Genomic DNA, 22455 nt, shown 5'->3' on the forward strand with positions numbered 1-22455 from the left:
GCGGACAATGGCGGGCGGCGGCCGAGCGTGCGCGCTGCGGGCCCCGCGCAGGCGCCGTTGGGCGGCTCAACGGCCGAGTGGGCGCGGCCGGCGCGTGATCGGGGGCGTGGTTCGAGAGGGGGCGTGGTCCGGTATAAAAAAGCGCGCCCGGCGCCGCCGCCGCCATTCTGAGGGCTGGTGGAGGTGAGTAACGAGCTGCGCTGGGCCTGGCGGTGGGCGCGGGTGGGGCGTCCAGGGGGGTCCCACCCGCCTTTTTTAAGGGTTGGGCGGCTCTTTAAACCGACTGCGACCCTTTGGAGGGTGAACGGCTCCTTTATCTGGCGAAAAACGCGGCCCCGCAGCCCCTCCGGGGCCGCCGCCGCCCTGAGCCCTCGTGTCCCCTCAGAGCTCAGCCCTCCCCCGCCAAGGGCGTTTCTTCGGGATTTTTCCTTTCCCCCCCGCTTTAAAGCTCTAAATTCTCCCCCGGGGATAACAAATTTCTAATCGTTTCGTGTCTTTTCTTCTTTGCTTCTAATTTTTTTTTCAATTTTTTTTCTTTTTTTTTATTTGTTGTGCCCCACCCCACCTTCCCCCCCCCCTTTTATTTTTCCTTTCCCCGCTCCAGGTTTGGTTGGTCTTGAGAGACGCCGTCGCCTTTACCACGAGAGAAAAACATACAAACAATACAAAACAATACAAAAGCGAACAAAACAACAAAATATATATACAAAAAGAGGGGAAGAAAAAAAGCTTTCCTCCCCCCTTGCCGTGAAGAGCCGCCGCAGCCTCGTCCTTTGGACCGTCCTTGGGAAGCCGTTCCAAACCCGAAGGAAACTGCCACTTTAAAACATATTTCCCTCTTCTTCCCCCTCCCCTCCCCAAAAAAACAAAGGCAAAACCCTCCTTTTTTTTTTCAAAAAACCCAAGCAACTTTTTTTTTATTTTTTTTTCCTCGTTCTAGCTCGACAAATTTAGCTCGATTCACCTCTTTAGGGCTTAAAAAAAAAACCCCAACAACAACAACCAAAAAAAAAAAAACCCAGAGAGAAAAAAAACCCTTTAAAAAATAATAACCCCACTTGTCAAGCTGCAAAAAAAAAAGTTGCTGCGTTTTTTTAAAGCCATGACCAAAAACAAACGAATTTTTTGGCTCTAACACCACCAAATGCCAAAATCCAAACCTTGAAGCGCTGTCGGCGAGAAAAAAAATTGGATAGTAAGTGTTGAATTTTCAACCAGCTCCCCCCACCCCTTCCCCCCTCGCAAAGAAAGAGCATAAACCCCCCCCCAGAAATACCTTTATTTGTCCCCAAAGAGCAAACTAAGGGGAGGAAGAGCCCGATAATGTGCTTTGAGGAGGACGTGGGGCTGTGCCAAAGGTGGTTAAAGCTGCAAAGCTTCGGGGGGGGGGGAAGGAATTCGGGAGATAAAAAGCGCTGGGAGAAGGCGCGGAGGGTCCAGAGGAGAGAGAGAGAGAAAAAAAACCCAAAACAACCAAAAAAAAACCCCCCCAAAGAGCTGGAAATGCCCCCAAAGCAGCGGCTCGGCGGTGGCGGGGGAGCCGAATCGGGGGGCCCGGGGGGTTTTGGGGGGCCCGGCGAGCAATCTGTACATAAAGATTGCGGGGTCCGCGCGGAGCCTTGGCGGGGACGGAACGTGAGGGGAGCGGGGACGGGGGGGGGGGGGGGGGGGGCGGATTCTGCTTTTTCGAAAAAAGGCTGATTTATGTCCTATTTTTATTTTTTAGGTGCCATTTTAGGATTGTTTTTTTGCGCGGAGAGCAGGCGGGGTGGTGGCGGGGGGGGGGCTGTTTTGAGGTGTGTGTGTGTGGTGGGGGGGGTTTGCAATCTAGCAATAAAGATTGCTAGGCAGGCTCGGTCCCCCCCAAATCCGGCTTTTTTCCCCTCAGAAATTCGGTTTAAACCCCCCCTCCTGCTCCTGCCGCCCTCCCCAAAAACCCCCTTCCAAGATGGCGCCGCTCGGCCGCTCCTTTGTCTTGGTGGTTTTTTTCCTTCCTTCCCCCCCCCTCCTTTTTCCCCCCCCCCCCTTTAAATTGGCATTTTTTTCGATGTTTTTTGCAGGTCGAGCCCCCCCCTTTTGGCGCTGAGGGAGGGGGGGGGGCGCTCAGAACCCCCCATTGAAGGAGGGTGTTCCCCCCCCCCCCCTTCCCCTCGAATTTAATTGATTTAATTGACTTTATCCGAGGTTTCTCCGGCGGTTTTGCAGGGGGGGGAGGATTTAACATCTTTCTCTTTTGTCTCTTGTGTCTCTCTGTGTGTCCCCCCCCCTCAAAAAGCCCCTCAGAGCCCCCCCGAGGGGGGGGTTTTGCAGCTCTAAAATGGCGCCGGGGCCTCGCCGCTGATGCAGCACAACCCAAACCCCTCCCACGTCCCCCCGCCCGGGCCCCCCCAAATCCCGACCCCCCCTCTGCTCTTTAATCCTCTTCACCCCCCAAAAAATACCCCCCCAAACCCCTCTAACCCCCCCCTTCCCTCCGCAGGACCCCCCAAGCCCGGCAGGACCCCCCCCCGGGGCCGCTGCCTCGGCAGCTCCTGTGCCCTCACACCTTTAAACCCTCCAGTTTGCGTTTTTTAACTCTCCTTTTAACCCTTTTCTCCTCCTTTTTTCCCTCATTTTTTTTTTTTAGGGGGGTGTTTTGTTTTTTTTTTAGGGGGGTTTTGGGGAGCGCCGGGGGGGGGGTGGGAGGCCTCGAGCTATTTAATCATTTCAACTTATCATTTAATTTGCCATTTAATTTATATCGTGACAGGGAAATGCTACCACTGGGCTTCACCCACACCCTCCCCCCAAGAAAATAGCCAGGTTTTTTTGGGGGGGGGGGCCCAAACCCCCCCCAAAATGCTCAGTTTTGTCCCGGTTTTCAATGGTTTTGCCCCGTTTTGGCAGCGTGGAGGTGCAGGCTTAGGAAGCTTTACCTCAGCAAAGGGAGGGAACGGCCACCACCCGGGTAAGCAACAAACCTTTCTGGTCTTAATTACATTTCACCAACCCTCGCTTTGGAGCAGGTTTTTAATTCAGGGAAAAAAAAAAAAAGCCAAAATTCACCTCTTTTTTATTTTTTTTTATTTTTTTATTTATTTTTTTATTTCTTTCCCCCCTTTTGTCTCCCGGGATTTGGTTGGTTGGTGGTTTTTTTCCCCCCCTTTCCTTTTTCCAATTTAAACAAAAAAAACCCCCAAACCCACCCAAATCTGGCAGATTTTGGTGCAAAACCCAGAGAGAAATGTCTGAGAATAATTGAGATTTTTGGTGATCAGAGCCTTAATTTGGGATTAATGGAGGCCTGGCAGAGCCCAGTGGTAGCATTTCCTTTTTTGGGGGGGTGGGGGGTGCCCCCCCCACACTTCCCACGTGGTTTTGGGGTCTTCTCCCCCCTCAAAAAAGGTGGTTTTTGGGGTAAAATGAACAAAACCCCCAGTTTTGGGAGGTGGGGGGGGGTCAGGCCTTGCTGGACCCACCCAGGGCCCCCCCCCAATTTAGGGGGGTGGGATTTGCCCCCCCCCGAAGGTGATTTGCCCCCTCCCTGGGGGGGTCTCGGTGCTTTTGGGGTCTCCCCACCCCTTTAACCCCCCCGGGGGGGGTCTCAGTGGTTTGGGGGGGGGGGTCTGGTCTGTGTTTGCTGCCCTGGGACCCCCCAAAATGGGGAGGGGGGGCCCTCAAACCCCCCAGTGCTGGCAGGGGAGGGGGCTGTGCCCCCCTTTCCCAGGGCTGGGCCCCCCCAGGGGGGCTTTGACCCCCCCCAGGGACATTCTGGGGGGGTCACAAACCACGGGACCCCCCCAGGAGCCACCAGTGGCTCTTTTTTGGGGGGGGTCAAAGGTTGCAGGGGAGTTTTGGGCTGAACCCCCCCAGTTTGGGTCAAAAGGAGTGGCCCCCCCGGAATTGGGGGGGTTTGGGGGGGTTTGTGCTGCTCTGACTTGTTGTTGTGTCTCTGTACGGGGTGGGGGGGTCGTGCTGACCCCCCCTCATTAACCCTCCACACCACTGGGGGCTGTAATTAATGAGGGGGGGCACTTAACGAACCCCCAGCTCGTTAAGGCCCCTCCAGGAGCAAAAACCAGCCTCTGGTTCCCCCCCCCTTCCCAAATATTGAGATTTTGGGGGTGTTCCCCCCCCCCCCCCTAAAAAAAGCCCCCCCAGCCCCCCCTCGGTGCCCTCCTTAGGGAAACTGGGCCATAATTAAGCCGTAATTACCAGTGATTAAGTGATGTCAGAGCCTGGAACCCCCGAGGGGGGGTCATTAAGGGGGGGCTTGGCCTTAATGAATGGGCTGTTAATGAGTAGTTTGTTCATTAGTCAGGGGCTTTAATTAAGGGGTGGGGGGTAACACCCCCAAATGAGCGCTTTGTCAAGGGCCAGCTCGTTAATTAACCCCTGGTTAATTAAAGTGGGGGTTGGAAAGGGGGGACTGTGCCCCCCCAGTTTGTCCCCCTGCTATTGGGGGGGAGTTTGGGGTCTGTCCCCCCCCAGTGTGACCCCAAATCCTTCTGTTCCCCCCCTGGGGGGGGGGCACAGCATTAATGTGTTAATTAATGTGTTAATTAATGTATTAATGAGTGACACAAACCAGGCCAGGGTGTCATTGGGGGGGCTGTGACCCCCCCCCCGTGTCCCTTGGGGGTCCCTCCTTGGGGCAGCTCCGCTTTGGGGCCGTTTCCTGCAGTTTTGGGGCCCTTTCCTCCTTTGCTGGGCTCAATTCCCTCCTTTTTTGGGGTCAGTTCCCTCCTTTTTGGTGTTTATTTCCCCCTCTTTTAAGCACAGTTCCCCCTTTTTTGGGGGTTGATTTCTGCCCTTTTGAGGGGGACAATTTTCTCGGTTTCTGGAGTTTATTGTCCCCTTTTGGGCTCCATTTCCTCACTTTGGGGAGTGATTTCCCCCTTTTGGGGAGGGGATTTCCCTCTTTTTTGCCCTCCTTTTTTGGGCTCCATTTCCCTCTGTTTTGGGCTCAATTTACCCCTTTTTTTGGGCCTATTTTTCCTTTGTTTGGGGCTCAGTTTCCCTGTTTTTTGGGCTCAATTTTCATTCTGTTTGGGCTCAATTTCCCCCTTTTTAGGTTCAGTTTCCCCCTTTTTTTGGGCCCATTTTTCCTCTGTTTGGGGCTCAGTTTCCCTGTTTTTTTAGGCTCAATTTCCCCCTTTTTTAGGCTCAATTTCCCCCTTTTTTAGGCTCGATTTTCCCCTTTTTTAGGCTCGATTTTCCCCTTTTTTGAGCTCATTTTCCTCCATTTTGCTCTCAGTTTCCCCTTTTTTGCCCCCAAGCCCTGCCTGTCCCTATCAGGGGGTGTCACTCAGGGGGTGTCCCCTCCGTGGGGGGGGTCCCACCTCTCTGGGGGTCCCAGGGGGGGTCTCACCCCTCTCTTTGTCCCCCCCCAGGCTGTTCCTGCCATGGGCTCCGGCCCCATCGACCCCAAGGAGCTCCTCAAGGGCCTCGACTGCTTCCTGGGCCGGGATGGAGAGGTCAAGACCATGGATGGCATCTCCAAAATCTTCAGGTGAGACCCCCCTGCCTGTTTAGGGCTGGTTTTGGGGCCCTGACCCCCCCCTGCTGCTCCCCCTGCCTGTTTGGGGCCAGTTTTGGGGCCCTGACCCCCCCCTGCTGCTCCCCCTGCCCATTTGGGGGCCATTTTTGGGGCCTTGACCCCCCCCTGCCGTTCCCCCCGCCCGTCTGGGGCCGTTTTTGGGGCCCTGACCCCCCCCTGCTGCTTCCCCCGCCCATCTGAGGCCGTTTTTGGGGCCCTGACCCCCCCCTGCTGCTCCCCCTGCCTGTTTGGGGCCAGTTTTGGGGCCCTGACCCCCCCCTGCTGCTCCCCCTGCCCATCTGAGGCCGTTTTTGGGGCCCTGACCCCCCCCCTGCTGCTCCCCCCGCCCATCTGAGGCTGTTTTTGGGGCCCTGACCCCCCCGTGCTGCCCCCCCCCGCCCGTTTGGGGCCGTTTTTGGGGCCCTGACCCCCCCCTGCTGCTCCCCCCACCCATCTGAGGCCGTTTTTGGGGCCCTGACCCCCCCCTGCTGCTCCCCCCGCCCATCTGAGGCCGTTTTTGGGGCCCTGACCCCCCCCTGCTGCCCCCCCCCGCCCGTTTGGGGCCGTTTTTGGGGCCCTGACCCCCCCCCCTGCTGCTCCCCCCACCCATCTGAGGCCATTTTTGGGGCCCTGACCCCCCCCTGCTGCCCCCCCCCGCCCGTTTGGGGCCGTTTTTGGGGCCCTGACCCCCCCTGTTCCCCCCAGCCTGATGAAGGACTCCCAGAAGATGGTGAGTCGCTGCATCTACCTGAACATCCTGCTGCAGACCCGCGCCCAGGACATCCTCAACAAGTGAGTGGGGCTGCCCCGGGGCCTCTGGGGGGGGGATTCCTGCCCTTTCCCCCCCCCCCTCATGGAGCTGTGCCCCCTCCCCACGCAGGTTCATCAGGATCGGGGGGTACAAGCTGCTCAACACGTGGCTCACGGGCTCCAAGGCCTCCAACAACGTCCCGTTCCTGCAGCAGATCCTGCTCACCCTGCAGCACCTCCCGCTCACCGTCGACCACCTCAAGCAGGTGGGGGGCTCTGGGGACCCCTGGGGGTGTTTGGGGACCCTGGGGGGGGTTTGGGGACCCCCAGGGTGGCTCCTGGCTCCTTTGGATCCTCCTCAGGGGTGGCTTTGGTCTCCCCAAGGTGGCTTTTGGGTCCCCTCGGCTGGTTTTTGGATCCCTCAAAGGGGCTTTTGTCTCTTTTGAGTCCCTCCCTAAGTGGCTTTTGTCCCCTTTGGGTCCCCCCAAGGTGTCTTTTGTCCCCTTTGGGTCCCCCCAAGGTGTCTTTTGTCCCCTTTGGGTCCCCCCAAGGTGTCTTTTGTCTCTTTTGGGTTCCCCCAAGGTGTCTTTTATTTCTTTTGGGTCCCCCCAAGGTGTCTTTTGTCCCCTTTGGGTCCCCCCAAGGTGTCTCTTGTCCCCTTTGGGTCCCCCCAAGGTGTCTTTTATTTCTTTTGGGTCCCCCCAAGGTGTCTCTTGTCCCCTTTGGGTCCCTTTTGGGGGTGGTTTCCGTGTCCCCAAGGGGGTATTTTGGCTCCTCGAGGTGTCATTGGGGTTCCCTCACGTGGCTTTTGTGTCCCTGGGGTGGCTTTTGAGCCCCCCTGGGGTCCCTTTTTGTGCCCCCCTGACTCCCCTCCTGCTTTGCAGAACAACACAGCCAAGCTGGTGAAGCAGCTCAGCAAGTCCAGTGATGATGAGGGTGAGTGAAACCCCCCTGGGACCCCCAAAAACCCTCCCTCGAACCCCCAAACCCCCCTGAGACTCCAAAAACCCTCCCTCGAACCCCCCAAACCCCCCTGGGATCCCCAAAAACCCTCCCTCGAACCCCCAAACCCCCCTGAGACCCACAGAATACCTCCCTCGAACCCCCAAACCCCCCTGGGACCCCCAAAAACCCTCCCTCGAACCCCCAAACCCCCCTGAGACTCCAAAAACCCTCCCTCAGGACCCTCAAATCCCTCTCAGACCTCCCAAACCTTCCTCAGACCCCCCAAAACCCTCCCTCAGACCCCCCCCCAAACCCCCCTGAGACCCCTGAACCCCCATGTGGGACTTCCAAAAGCCCCCCTCAGACCCCTCAACTTCCCCTAAAGACCCCCAAACCCCTCAGGAGATGCCCCCAAACCCCTCTCAGACCCCCCAAAATCATCTGAGACCTCCCAAACCCCTCTCAGACCCCCCCAAACCCCTCTCAGACCCCCCCAAACCCTTCTCAGACCCCCCAAAACCCATCTCAGAGCTCCCAAACCCCCCTCTCAGACCCCCCTCAGGCCCAAACCTCCCCTGAGACCCCCAACCCCCCCCCCCCATACCCTTGAAAACCCCCCTCAGCCCCCCCCAAACCTCCTGCTGGATTAATTACCGATTAATTAACGGTTAATGACCTCTTTGCCCCCCAGAGCTTCGCCGCCTCGCCTCCATCCTGGTCAGCGACTGGATGGGCGTGATCCGCTCCCAGAGCAGCTCCCAGCCCACAGGTGAGACCCCAAATCCCCCCAAAATCCCCCCAGAATCCCCCCCAAACCCCCCCAGCCCCACCCCCCGCCACTGCCACGCCTTTCCTCCCCCCAGAACGGGACAAAAAGAAGCGGAAAGAGGAAAACAAAAGCAAGACCCCCGTCCAGGAGAAGCCCCAGGAGGCCAAAAACGAGGCCAAGAACGAGGAGGTGCCGGAGAAAAAGAGGGAAAAGCCCAAATCCCTTCGGACCACGGCCCCCAGCCACGCCAAGTTCCGCTCCACAGGTGGGGCCGGGGGGGCTGGGCCCTGTTTGGGGGGGGTTGGGGCTGGTTTGGGGGGGTTTGGGGCTGGTTTGGGGGGGTTTGGGGCTGGTTTGGGGGAGGGTTTGGGAATTTGGAGCTGGGTTTGGGAATTTGAGGCTGTTCTGCAGGTTTGGAGCTGGTTTTGGGGCTGGTTTTTGGGATTTAGGGTTGGTTTTTGAGCTGCTTTTGGGGTTTTGGGACTGGTTTTTAGGGGTTTTGGGGGGGCTGGTTTTTTGTGGTTTAGGACTGTTGGGGCTGGTTTTAGGGGGCTTGGGGGGGCTGGTTTTTGGGGTTTAGGGCTGGTTTTAGGGGTTTTGGGGGACTGGTTTTTGGGGTTTGGGCTCAGTTTTGGGGGACTGGTTTTTGGGGTTTGGGCTCAGTTTTGGGGGACTGGTTTTTGGGGTTTTGGGCTGGTTTTAGGGGCTTGGGGGGGCTGGTTTTTGGGGATTTGGGGCCCTTTTGAAGTTTGGGGCTGATCTGGGGAATTTGGGGGGCCCTGCTGGGTTTTGGGGTGCCCTGGGGGGGCCCTGCTGGGTTTTGGGGTGCCCTGGGACCCCCCTGACCCCGTTCCCCCCCCAGGACTGGAGCTGGAGACGCCGTCGCTGGCGCCGGTGAAGAAACTCAACTCGGGGGTCTCCGACAAGTACAACCTGAAACCCGTCCCTGTCAAGAGGCAGAAGTGAGTCTGGGGGCTCCTGGGGGGCTCCTGGGGGGGCTCACAGCTACTTTGGGGGGCTCGGGGCCCCTTTTGGGGGTCTCAGCCCCACCTTTAAGGGACTCGGGACCACTTTGGAGGGTCTCGCCCCTTCTCTTGGGGGTCTCGGGCTCACCTTTGGGGGTTCAAGCTGCTTTTCCAGGGTCTGGAACCCACTTTGGGGGATTCTCAGACCCAATTTTGGGGGTCTCAGGCTGTTCTGGGGGGTCTTGGGGCTGATTTGGGGTCAGTTTTGGGGGTCCTGACCCATTTTTCCTCACCCCAATGCCCCCTCAGCCGCCGGGGGGGCCCCTCTGGGGATCTTGGGGCTGTTCTGGGGGTCTCTGGGCTGGTTTGGGGTCAGTTTTGGGGTCTTTGGGGTGAGTTTTGGGGGTCCTGACCCGTTTTTCCTCCCCCCAGTGCCCCCTCAGGCCCCGGGGAGGCCCCTCTGGCAGAGAAGAAATACAAACCCCTGAACACGGCGCCCAACGCGGCCAAGGAGATCAAAGTGAAGATCATCCCCCCCCAGCGTGAGTTTGGGGGCTTTGGGGGCACCTGGGGGGGCTTGGGGGACACCTGGAGGCATTGGGGGGGCTGGGAGGGGTTGGAGTGGGGGTTTGGGGATGATTTAGGTGGTTTTGGGTGATTTCTGGGTGTCGTTTTGGGGGCCTCAGTCACTCCCAAAAAGGAACCTTTTTGGGGACAGTTTAGGTGCCCTTTTGGGGACAGTTTAGGTACCATTTTGGGGACAGTTTAGGTGCCCTTTTGGGGACAGTTTAGGTGCCCTTTTGGGGACAGTTTAGGTACTATTTTGGGGACAGTTTAGGTGCCCTTTTGGGGACAGTTTAGGTGCCCTTTTGGGGACAGTTTAGGTACCATTTTGGGGACAGTTTAGGTGCCCTTTTGGGGACAGCTGGAATGGTTTTGGGTGATACCTGGATGGCATTTTGGGAATGATCTGGGTCCTGTTTTGGGGAGGATTTAGGAGCTGTTTTAGGGACACTTCAGGTGCCATTTTGGGGGCGATGGAGGGGCCATTTTGGGGTGATTCAGGTGGTGTTTTGGGGTGATCGAGGTGCCATTTGGGGGTGAATTTTGGGGTTTTCTCCCTCAGCCATGGAAGGTCTCGGGTTCCTGGACGCCCTGAACTCGGCGCCCGTCCCGGGCATCAAGATCAAGAAGAAGAAGAAAGTTCTGTCCCCAACAGCAGCCAAGGTGAGGAACCCCTGGAATTTGGGGTCCCCCTCTGGAATTTGGGATGATTTTCAGAGCACTTTGAGTCCCTTTTTGGGGACCACTCGGGTGCCATTTGGGGAGAACTTCTGTGTCCCTTTTTGGGGCCGTTTGGGTGCGCTTTTGGGGGACACTGTGTCTCTTTTGGGGGCCTTTTTGGGGGGCACTTTGGGAACACTTTGAGTGCCATTTTGGGGAACGTTGTCCCTTTTTGGGACTGTCTTGGGGAACACTTTTAGTCCCTTTTTGGGGACCATTTGGTGCCATTTTGGGGGGACCCTTTGGGTGCCATTTTAGGGACGGTTTGAGTCCTTTCATCGGAACTCTTTGGGTGCCATTTCGGGACCTTTCCGGGTGCCATTTTGGGGTCAAACGCCGTGGTTTTGGGTCTGACTGAGCCCTGTGCTGTGCCCCCAGCCCAGCCCCTTCGAGGGGAAGCCGCCCCCCGAGCCCAGCACGGCCAAACCTTCGTCCCCGGAGCCGGCGGCGGCCGAGCCCATGGACACGGAGCGGCCCGGGACGCCCGTGCCCGCCGTCGAGGTGCCCGAGCCCATGGACACAGGTACCCACGGGGGGGTTGGGGGGGGTCAGTGGGGCCTGGGGGGCTTCTTGGGGCAGTGGGGGGGGGTTGGGGATGGTTTGGGGATGGTTTGGGTGGAGCTGGGGGTGTTTGGGGCAGTTTTAGGAGGGTTTGGGGACACCCCGGGGCCTTCTGGGGGAGCCTTTGGCAGCCATTTTGGGGTCACTGTCCCTTTTGGGACCATTTGGTGCCATTTTGGGGTCACTGTGTCCGTTTTAGGACCATTTGGTGCCCTTTGAAAAGAGCTCTTTGGGAGCCATTTGGGGTCACTGTGTCCCTTTTTGGGACCATTTGGTGCCATTTTTGGGACCCTTTGGGAGCCATTTTGGGGTCACTGTGTCTCTTTTGGGGACCATTTGGTGCCATTTCAGGAATGCTTCAGGTGCCATTTTGGGGTCACTGTGTCCCTTTTGGGAACCCTTTGGGAGCCATTTTGGGAGCACTTTGGGAGCCATTTTGGGAGCACTTTGGGAGCCATTTTGGGAGCACTGTGTCCCTTTTGGGGACAATTTGATGCCATTTTGGGAACTCTTTAGGAGCCATTTGAGGGTCAGCGTGTGTCCCTTCTTTGGAAACACCCTGGCAGCCATTTTGGGAACCCTTTGGACGCCATTTTGGGAACCCTTTGGACGCCATTTTAGGAACGCTTGTGGGTGCCGTTTTGGGGTCAAACCCCCCGTGTTTGGTGTCCCCTCACGTCTGACCCCCCCGTGTGCCCTCCAGGCTCAGCAGAGGCCGGGGGTGACCCCAAGGGCCCCGATGCCCCCTCGGAGGGGGGTCCGGCCCCGCGCCGGCCCCGCAAGAAGAAGACGGTGTCGTGGCCGGACGAGGCCCGGCTGAGGGAGTACTTCTACTTCGAGCTGGACGAGACCGAGCGCGGTGAGAGCCCACCCCGGACCCCGCAGAGCCCTTCCAGTCCCCCTGGGACCCTTTGAGGGCCTTTTTGGCAACATTTTGTGCTTTTTTTTGAGGGACTTTGAGTCCCTTTTTGGGGAAACTTTGGGCGCCATTTTGGGAACCATTTGAGTCCCTTTTTTGGGATCCTTTGAGGGCCATTTTGAGAATGCTTTGGGGGCCATTTGGGGAACACTTTAAAACCCTTTTTTTGGAACTCTTTGGGTCCCATTTTGGGACCATTTGAGTCCCCTTTTTGGGGACCATTTTGGAAATGCTTTGAGTCCCTTTTTTGGGACCCTTTGGGGGCCATTTTGGGACCCTTTGGGGGCCATTTTTAGAATGCTTTGGGGGCTGTTCTGGGATCCTTTGAGGGCCATTTTGAGAACGCTTTGGGGGCCATTTTGTGACCCTTTTAGTCCCATTTTGGGCACCCTTTGCACGCCATTTTGTGAACACTTCGAGCCAGACAAAGCAGAACAACGTGTCCCCGGGACCCCCCAAAAATCCCAACCCCCCCAAACCCCGTCCCTGACCTCCGCCCTCTCCCCGCAGTGAACGTGAATAAGATCAAGGACTTTGGGGAGGCGGCCAAGCGGGAGATGCTGAAGGACCGGCACGCCTTCGAGACGGCGCGGCGCCTCAGCCACGACTCCATGGAGGAGAAGGTGCCCTGGGCCTACCCCAAGGCCCTGGACCTGCCAGCCCCGCTGGTCGTGCCGGGCAGCGGCAGCCGCGAGCGCTTCACGCAGGCCGAGCGCGTCAAGGGCATCCTGCAGGAGATCTTCCTCTCCAAGGAGAGGTACGGGAGGCCCGGGGGGCTGGGGAGGGGGGCACGGCCGGGAACTCTCGGTGTCTCCATTGTCCGGCGCCAGGGATTTATGAGGGGGAGTCGGGCGCCATTTTGGGGCGATTCGGGCGCCATTTTGAGGTGATTCCGGCGCCATTTTGGGGCGATTCGGGCACCATTTTGGGGCGATTCGGGCGCCATTTTGGGGTGATTCGGGCGCCATTTTGGGGCGATTCCGGCGCCATTTTGGGGTGATTCGGGCGCCATTTTGAGGTGATTCCGGCGCCATTTTGGGGTGATTCGGGCACCATTTTGGGGCGATTCGGGCGCCATTTTGAGATGATTTGGGCACCACTGTGAGGTGATTTGAGAGCTCCTTTGAGATGGATGAATTGGGAGCCATTTAGGGATGAATTGGGAGCCGTTTTTGGGCCGCTGGGGTCCAGAGCTCTGGGATATGTGGGAACCTGAGCATCCAGAGCTGGGAATCCCTCAGGATCCAGGGGCCTGGATTTGGGTACACGTGGGGATCTGAGGATCCAGGGGTCCAGGTCTGGGGGTCCCTGTGGATCTGGGGCTCCAAATCTGTGCCTCTGGAGCCGGCTGGGACCCTCTGACCTCTTTTTCCCCCCCTTTTTCCCCCCAGCATTCCCGACAGCCCCCACGAGCCCGACCCGGAATCCTACGAGCCACTTCCACCCAAACTGATCCCCATGGACGAGGTGAGCCCCCCAAACCCCCCCAAAACGCCCTCTAACCCCCCCCAAACCCCTCCCCAGCCCCCCTGACCCCCCCTGTGCCCCCCAGGACTGCTCTGGCGAGGATGGGGCCTATCCCGAGGGGCTGGATCCCGGGAATGCCGCGGCCTCTCCGGACCCCGGGGCGGGGGCCAAGCTGCCGCCGGTGTTGGCCAACCTGATGGGCAGTGTGGGGGCTGGCAAAGGCCCCCCAGGACCCCCCCCCAACGCCCCCATCAACATGCAGGAGATCCTCACCTCCATCATGGTAAGGGGGGACCCCAAAAATGGGGGGCGGGAGATGGGGACCCCCAAAAATGGGGTGGGGGTCACACCCCATCATGGGGACCCCCAAAAATTGGGGAGGTCACACACCTCTGTCATGGGGACCCCCAAATATGGGGAAGGGTGTCACACACCCCTGTCATGGGAATCCCTGAATTGGGGACCCCCAAAAATGGGGAGGGAGGGGTCAGACTTTGGTGGGGGTCACACACCTCCATCATGGTAACCCCCCAAAATTTGGGCACCCAAAAGTGGGGGAAGGGGGGGTCACCCACCCCCATCACGGGCACCCCAAAGTTTGGGGGGAACTCTCAAATTATGGAATCCCAAAATCTGGGAGGGGTGTCACACACCCGGGGCACCCCAAAATTGGGGGTGGGGGGGGGAAGGCCAGAAGGGGGGACCCCTTTTTCCCCCCCTCAGCCCCATTTTTCCCTCTGCCCCCCACGCCAGGGCGGTCCCAGCGGGCACAAGGCCGAGGAGCTGCTCAAACAACCCGATTATTCGGATAAAATCAAACACCTGCTGGGAAACCTGCAGGCCCAGCCCCCGGGGGGGCCCGGCGGAGGTGAGGGGACAGGGGGGACAGGGGGGGACACCTGGGACAGGGGGGGGACAGTGGGGACAGGGGGGGACATGTAGGACAGGGGGGGACACTGGGGACGGGGGGGGGGACACCTGGGATAGGGGGGGACACCCGGGACAGGGGGGGACACTGAGGACAGGGGGGGACACCCAGGGTCACCTGAGGGGGGGACACGACAGGGAGCCCCCTCTGTGAGCAGCTGGAAGGGCCTGAGTGAGGTGGGGGCTTGGGGACACCTTGAGGACACTGTCACCAGCCCCAGGGGTGACTTAGGGGTGTCCTTGGCTTGGGGACACCTTGGGGCCAATGTCACCAGCCCTGGGGGGGACACAATGAGGGGACAGCTGGGGACAGTGTCACCAGCTCTGAGGGGGTGTTTGGGGTGTCCTGGCCGTGGGGACACAGCTGGGGACACTGTCCAGTGCCCTGCTGGGGTTGGGGACACATTGGGGACAGTGTCCAGTGCCCTGCTGGGGTTGGGGACACAGCTGGGGACACTGTCCAGTGCCCTGCTGGGGGTCTCAGGGGTTTGGGGACACATTGGGGACAGTGTCCAGTGCCCTGCTGGGGTTGGGGACACATTGGGGACAGTGTCCAGTGCCCTGCTGGGGGTCTCAGGGTGTCCTGGGGTTGGGGACACAGCTGGGGACAATGTCCAGTGCCCTGCTGGGGGTCTCAGGGGGTTGGGGACACATTGGGGACAGTGTCCAGTGCCCTGCTGGGGTTGGGGACACATTGGGGACAGTGTCACTGCTCCAGCTGGGGACAGGGGCTGTCCCTGCCTCGGGGACACCGTCCAGGGGCCTGACAGGGATTTTGGGGACACTGTCCCTGGTCCCTGTGGGTGTGGGGGGCTGCCCTGGCCTCGGGGACACAGCTGGGGACACTGTCACTGCTCCAGGGGGGGCTTGGGGGTGTCCTTGGCTTGGGGACACTTTGGGGACACTTTGGGGACATTGTCACCTGTCCCAGCAGGGCCATGGGGTGTCCTTGGCTTGGGGACACTTTGGGGACACTGTCCCCCATCTCAGGGTGACAAGGGGGGGTCTCTGGGCTGTGACCTGGGGGGGGACCTGTCCCCTCTCCTGGGGGGTGACAGGGAGGGGGGCCATGTCCCTTCCCCCTGTGGGGTGACAGCAGGATATTGGGGGTCCTTGGGGTCTGGGGACAGTTGGGGACCCCCTCACCCCCTCTGGGGTGACCAGGGGCCTCTTGGGGGTTCCCCGAATTTGGGGACAACCCCCGAGTCCTGTTGGGGGGGTTCCATGTCCCCTTAGTCTGGGGACGTTGTTGGTGACCCTCGAGTGTCCCTTGGGGTGACACGGATGTGGGGACCCCTTAAATGGGGGTGACCTCGGGGACCCCCATAAATTGGGGTGACCCCCTTGAATTGGGGTGACCCTGGGGGGGTCCCTTAACTTGGGAGGAGCCCCCCGAAATTGGGGTGACCTTGGGGAGGTCCCCTTTAAATTGGGGTGACACAGGGAAGGGATCCCCTTAATTGGGGTGACTTTGGAGGATTTGGGGACCCCTTCATTTGGGGACAAGTTCTGGGGGTCACCCCTTGAAGGGGGGGTGACCCTGGGGGGGATCCCCTTAAATTGGGGCGACCCCCTAGAATTGGGGTGACCCAAGGGGGGGTTCCCCTTAAATTGGGGTGACTCGGGGGGGGTGTCCCTTAACTTGGGGTCACCTGGGGGGGGGTGCAGGGTGAGCCCTGTGGGTGGGTGGTCTCTGGGTGGGGGTCCCTCCCTCTCTGACCCCCCCTTTAACCCCCCAGTGCCCCACGGCCTGCTGGGCCCCGGCCCCATGAACGGCTTCCCACCGGGCCCCAAGATGCAGCACTTCCCCCCGGGGGGGCCCATGCCAGGTAAGACCCCTCCTCAAACCCCCCAAAACCCCCCTGAGCCCCCCAAATCTCCCCGAACTCCCCCAAATCTCCCCTAACCCCCAAAGCCCCCCTGAATCCCCTCCAGCCCCCCCAAGACCCCCCCAAATCTCCCCTAACCCCCAAAGCCTCTCGAATCCCCTCCAACCCCCCCAAAGCCCTCCTGAATCTCCCCTAAGGCCCCCGAGCCCCCTGAATCCCCTCTAACCCCCCCAAATCCCCTCTAACTTCCCCAAAGCCCCCCTGAATCCCCTCTAACCCCCCCAAATACCCTCTAACTTCCCCAAAGCCCCCCTGAATCCCCTCCAACCCCCCCAAAGCCTCTCGAATCCCCTCCAACCCCCCCAAAGCCCTCCTGAATCTCCCCTAACCCCCCAAAACCCCTTGAATCCCTTCTAACCCCCCCAAAGCCCCCCAAACCTGCTGACCCCCCCCCCCGGAACTCCCCCAAATCCCCTCTAACCCCCCCAACCCCCCCTAAATGTCCCCAAATCCCCTCTAACCCCCCCAAAGCCCCCTGAATGTCCCCTAACCCCCCCAAATCTCCCCTAAACCCCCCGAACCCCCCCCAGATCCTCTCTAACCCCCCCGAACCCCCCCCAGATCCCCCCTAACCCCCCTGTTCTCTCTCTCTCTCTCCCCCAGGCCCCCACGGCGGCGGCGGCGGGGGGGGTCCGGGCCTGCCCCCGGGGATGCCGGGGGGTCCCCGACTCTTGGGGCCTCCCCCACCCCCCCAGCGAGGAGGGGACTTCTGGGAGGGCCCCGACGGGGGCGGCGGCGGCGGGGGGGGGTCCCTGCGCGGGGGCCCCCCCGGAGGAGGCGGCGGGATGCGAGGGGGGGGCCCTTTCCACCGGCCCCGGGGCCGCAGCGGCGCCGAGCCCCCCTATCGCTGCCGGGGGGGGGGCGGGGGGGCGCAGCGGGGGGCCCCCCCCCCCCCAATGGCGGCGGCGGAGGAGGAGGAGGGTCCCGGGGGGGCCCCCACGGCGAGCACGGCAGAGGCCACCCCGGAGACCACCCGCCCCCCCCCCGGGGCCCCCACGGCGGAGGTAAATGCGGGGGGGGGGCCCTGGCTCTGGGGGGGGGCCCGGCCCCGCTTGGGAGGGGCCCGTGGGTGCCCCCTCCCCGCCCCCGCCTCCCCCCCCGCCCTTCCTGCCCCCGCCCCGCTGGAGGGGGGGCGCCGGGGGGGAGCCCCCCCCGCCCCCGCCCCCCCCCGCCCCCCCCCACACCACCCCCTGCAGCCCCTGGAGCCCCCCGGGCCCTGGGGGAGGGGGGGGCCCGACTGGCGCCGGCCCCCCATGGGGCTTTAGGGGGGGGTGTGTGAGAGGAGACCCCCCCATGGCGGCTGAGGGGTAGGAAAGGGGGGAGGACCCCCCCAAAATGGCTGCAGAGGAGTGAGGGACCCCCCCCAAAATGGTTGGAGGGGTGTGAGGGACCCCCCCCTCACAACTGCAGGGGAGTGAGGGACCCCCCCCAAAATGGTTGGAGGGGAGTGAGGGACCCCCCCCTCACAACTGGAGGGGAGTGAGGGACCCCCCCATGTGGAGGGACCCCCCTATTACTGAGATTGGGAGTGAAAGCCCCCCCCCTTCACAACCGGGAGGGAAGGGAGAGATCCCCCCCATCAACTGTGAGGGGGGTGAGGGACCCCCCCCAAAATGGCTGAGGACTGAGGAGACCCCTCCCCAAAACGGCTCCAGGGCTGGATGGGAACGAGGGACCCCCTGTAAGGCCTGAGGGACCCCCAAAGGACCCCCCTCGGCCCCCCCAAAATGGTCGAGGGACCCCAAAGGACCCCCCTCAGCCCCCCAAAATGGCCGAGGGACCCCGCCCTTCGTGCTGGCCGCGGGGTATGCCGGGAGGAGTAGTTCAGCCAATGGGGTGACAGCAAGGCATGCCGGGAGTTGCAGTTCTGTCACGGGGACACACGCAAGGCATGCCGGGAGCTGTAGTTCTGCCACAGCAGCGCCCGCAGGGCATGCCGGGAGTTGTAGTTTGGTTCCTGAGGGGGCCGGACGGGGGATAGAACTGGTTCTGAGGGGGGCGGCAGAGCATGCTGGGAGTTGGGCCCGATCGCAAGGCATGCTGGGAGCTGTAGTCCAGCCCCCCGGCCATGCTGGGAGTTGAGGCCGGGTCTGAAGGGCAGGCCCTGGGGCCCAGTGAGAACCAAAGGGCAGCCCCAGGAGGGGCCTAAACCGGCCCTGGGCCCGGCACTGAGCACGCTGGGAGCTGTAGGTCAGCCTCGGGGGGGCCTGAAACTGGATTTAGGGGAGGCAACTGGGCCTTGGCTCGGCAGCAAGGCATGCTGGGAGTTGTAGTCCAGCTGCAGGGGCAGCAAGGCATGCTGGGAGTTGTAGTCCAGCTGCAGGGGCAGCAAGGCATGCTGGGAGCTGTAGTTGGGCTCCTGGGGGGGCAGCGGGGCAGTTGGGAGCAGTTCTAGGGGGGGACCAGAACTGAGCACCACGGGGGGCTCAACCCCACAGATCCAACCCCACAGATCCATCCATCCATCCATCTCTCTATCCCTCTAGGACAGGGATTGGGGGCCTGTTGGACTCAGCCCCACGGATCCAGCCCCACGGACCCATCCACCCCCCCAGCTTTAGGACAGGGATGTTCAGGGCTCTGCCCTGGGGATCCATCCAGCCCCTCCCAGATTTAAAACAGGGGCTCAGTCCCCTGGATCCAGCCCCACAGATCCATCCAGCCCTCCAGCCCCTCCCAGGGTCAGGACAGGGGTCTGTGGGGCTCAGTCCCCTGGATCCATCCCCTCCCAGAGTTAGGACAGGGATCTGTGGGACTCAACCCCATAGATCCAGAGCCAGCCCCATGGATCCATCCCTCCATTCCCACATTAGGATCAGGATTGGGGGCCTGTGGGGCTCAGCCCTGTGGATCCATCCAGCCCCATAAATCTAGGACTCAGCTCTCTGGATCCCTCCCTCCATTCCCACAGTAGGACCAGGATCTGTGGGGCTCAGTCCAACCATCCATTCCCACACTGGGATCAGGATCTGGGGGGTTCAGCCCCCTCCATTCCCACATTAGGATCAGAATCCATCCATTCCCACACTGGGATCAGGATCTGTGGGGTTCAGCCCCCTGGATCCCTCCATTCCCACATCATTAGGATCAGGATTCAGCCATTCCCACTCTGGGATCAGGATCTGGGGGGTTGAACCTTGTGGATCCCTCCTTCCCTTCCCACATGAGGATCAGTGGGAATCCATCCCCACTCTGGGATCAGGATCTGGGGGGTTCAGTCCCCCGGATCCCATTCCCACATTATTAGGATCAGGATCTGGGGTTCAGCTCCCTGGATCCCTCCCTCCCCATTCCAGGATCAGGATCTGGGGGGTCCATCCTTCCCTCCCCATTCCAGGATCAGGATCTGGGGGGTTCAGTCCACTGGATCCCATTCCCACATTAGGATCAGGATCTGGGGGGTCCATCCCTCCAATCCCATTCCAGGATCAGGATCTGGGGGGTCCATCCCTCCACTCCCACTCTGGGATCAGGATCTGGGGGGTTCAGTCCCCTGGATCCCATTCCCACATTAGGATCAGGATCTGGGGGGTCCATCCCTCCATCCCCACTCTGGGATCAGGATTTCGGATCTCACCCCCCGGATCCCCCCCTGCTCCCCCCCAGGCCGAGGATCAGCCCCCCCCTCCTTCCTCACCCCCCTCCCTCTTCCCTCCTCCCCCTCCTCCTCCTCCCCTCCCCCTCCCCCGGAGCCTCGGCTGTTTTGGGGCCGTTTTGGGGCCGTCCTGGGGCCGTTTTGGGGCCCCCCCGGGGCCGGGGCCGGCGCCTGACGCGCCCCCCCCCCCTTTTGTCTCCCCCAGACATGTCGAGCCGCGCCGTCTGTCGCCACTTCATGCTCAAGGGCAGCTGCAGGTACGAGAACAACTGTGCCTTCTACCACCCCGGCGTCAACGGCCCCCCCCTCTGACCTGCCCCCCCAGAGCCCCCCGGCACCCCCCCCTCTCTTATGGCTTCTGTGAGGCCTCTGCGGAGCCCCCGGCGCTGCCCCCGACCCCCTGACCCCCCTGACCCCCCTCACCTTCCTCATCCTCCTCCCCCCCCTCATCCTCCTCCTCGGGGCCCCCCCGGCTCCCTCCCCATGGGGGGGGATTGGCCTCCCGTGGGGGGGGAAAGGGGGGGTTTGGGGGGGGAAAAGGGGCTCTGGAGGGGCAAAAGTGACACCCCAAGGGGCAGAAACGACACCCTGAGGGGGAAAAGGACACCCCAAGGGGGCAAAAGTGACACCCTGAGGGGTAAAAATGACACCCTGAGGGGCAGGAATTGGCATTGATGGGCTGGAAATGCCCCCCCCCAGGGGCAGGAATTGTTATTTATGGGGCAGGAATTGTCATTTCTGGGGTGGGAATGGTCCCTCCCCCCGGGGGCAGGAATCACATTTGGGGACAGAAATTGGCATTTATGGGGTGGGAGTTGTTATTTATGGGGGGGAAATAAAATCCCCCCCGGGGTAGAAATTGTCCTTTTGGGGGCAGAAATTCTCATTTCTTGGGGCAAAAATAACCACCCTGGGGGATGAATTCTCAATTTTGGGGCGGAATTATTCATTTGAGGGGGGGCAAAAATCGTCAATTTTGGGGTGTGAAAACCCCCAGAGGAGCAGAAATGCCCCCCCTGGGGTGGAAATTCTCATTTCTGGGGTGGAAGTATCACAGAGGGGGGGTAATTATTGACCTGTGGGGTGAAAATTCCCCCCCCCGGGGTGAAAACCCCCCTTTAGAGGCAAAAACCTCTTCACCCTTGGGGCAAAAACATCGACTTTTGGGGCAGAAATGGCCATTTTGGGGGGGGAAATGGGCAATTTATGGGGCAGAAATACCCCCGGGGGGGGAATTACCCCCTTTTGTGGGGGGCTGGACCCCCCCAGGGGGTGACAACACCCCCCCCAGGGGTAATTACCCTGGTCATTAATGAATTAATTACCCCCCTGTGGTCTTTAATGAATTAATTAAACCTCCCGTGGTCATTAATGAATTAATTACCCCCCCCGTGGTCGTTAATGAATTAATTACCCCCCCAAATCACCTCCCAAATTTAAATGTACCCCCCCAAAATTCAAGTCCCCCCCCAAATCCACCCCCCGAGGGTCAAAAAGCTGCTGCCCCTCCCCTCCTCCAACCCCCCCATGGGTCCAAACCTGCCCCTCCCCCACCCTCAACCCCCCCCAACCCCCCCTTTGCCGCCGCCCCTCCCCCCGCAGCCGCCGCCGCCGCCGAGGGGTTTTTTGGGGGGGTTTTGGTGAATTTTGGGGGTTTGGGGGGGAGGGGCCTGCGCCGGACGCTGTTTTCTGTGAAAACTTTGGCCTGGGGGAGGGGCCCCCCCGGAAAAGCCCCTCCCCCTTTTGTATATTTTGTACATTAATAATAAACTTGTTGGAGAAAAACAAAAACTGGGAATTCTGGTGGTTTTGGGGGGATTTTGGGGGGGAATTGGGGGGTCTGGGGAGGGGGGTTGGGATCAACTGGGGGGGGAGATTTAGCAACTGCTGAGGGAATTTTGGGGTCTCCTGAGGGAATTTTGGGGTCTCCCGAGAGCAGGGATTGGGAGAATCTCCTGAGGGAATTGTGGGATCTACTGAGGAAAATTTGGGGTCTCCCAAGGGAAGTTTTGGATCCGCCGAGGGCGGGAATTTTGGGAAATAAGGGGGGGAGGGAAGGGTGGGATCTGCCAAGGGTGGGAATTCCGGGACCTCTGGAATTTTGGGATTGGGGGAGATTCCCTCCCACCCCAAAGCACGTCAGTCACTGCACGTTGCTGTTGTTGCTCCAGCAGCGCCCTTTATTCCCAGAGAAGCCCCCCCAGGGCCTTCCATTCCCAGGGCAGCCCCCCCAGGGCCCTTCATTCCCAGGGCAGCCCCCCCAGGCCCCCCCGGGGTCACTCCCGGGGCCGGTGCACGACGACCTCTCCGAGGGCCTCGAGCACCTCCCGCTTGTAGTCGTCGAAGTCTCCGTCGATCTGGCTCAGGCCCTGCTCCTCCACCACCCACAGCTGGCAGTTGGTCTCGGTGATGAGCCGGGCGTCGTGGCTCACCACGATCACCGCTGTGGTGACGTCACGGTGACATCACGGTGACATCACAGCAGTGTCGTAACCCGACCACACCCCCCTCGTGTCCCCACCCCACCCCCAGCCCGCAGTTGCTCTCGGTGGTGACGTCATCGGCAGCACAGTGATCGCCGTGACATCACTGTGACATCATTGTGACATCACTGTGACATCATCATGACGTCATCACAATGCACTAAGGGAATTCGTGATCAAACTGCCCCACCCCCACAGTTCTCCCACCCTCCCCCGCCCACCCCAAGCTGGCAGTTGGTCTGGGTGATGACGTCATCACCACAATCGCGGTCGTCGTCATCACTATGACATCATCATGACGTCATCATCACATCGTGACGTCATCATGACCGCATCGTGATGTCATTATCGTGACCCCATCACGTGATCATGCCGTGATGTCA

The 22455-nt window shown here is 60.5% G+C and overlaps 1 protein-coding gene across 1 annotated transcript; it reads left to right on the forward strand.

Moving 5' to 3' along the window:
* Positions 1 to 46: 46 nt before the first annotated feature.
* Positions 47 to 21370, forward strand: PPP1R10 (protein phosphatase 1 regulatory subunit 10). Its single transcript, XM_051775788.1, is given in 21 exon segments — positions 47 to 183; positions 605 to 1195; positions 5373 to 5491; positions 6224 to 6310; positions 6399 to 6534; positions 7153 to 7204; positions 7905 to 7982; positions 8077 to 8247; positions 8845 to 8944; positions 9380 to 9489; positions 10074 to 10174; positions 10610 to 10754; positions 11496 to 11651; positions 12222 to 12468; positions 13103 to 13178; positions 13264 to 13461; positions 13932 to 14046; positions 15845 to 15934; positions 16598 to 16842; positions 16845 to 16998; positions 19795 to 21370. Coding segments are annotated over 19 exon segments (2475 nt in total). The 5' UTR covers positions 47 to 183; positions 605 to 1195; positions 5373 to 5384; the 3' UTR covers positions 19902 to 21370.
* The last annotated feature ends 1085 nt before the right edge of the window (positions 21371 to 22455 follow it).

This window comes from Manacus candei, unplaced genomic scaffold (assembly GCF_025592945.1).
Source record: "Manacus candei isolate 608988 ecotype Guabito, Panama unplaced genomic scaffold, ASM2559294v1 h1tg000367l, whole genome shotgun sequence".
Taxonomy (NCBI): Eukaryota; Metazoa; Chordata; class Aves; order Passeriformes; family Pipridae; genus Manacus; species Manacus candei.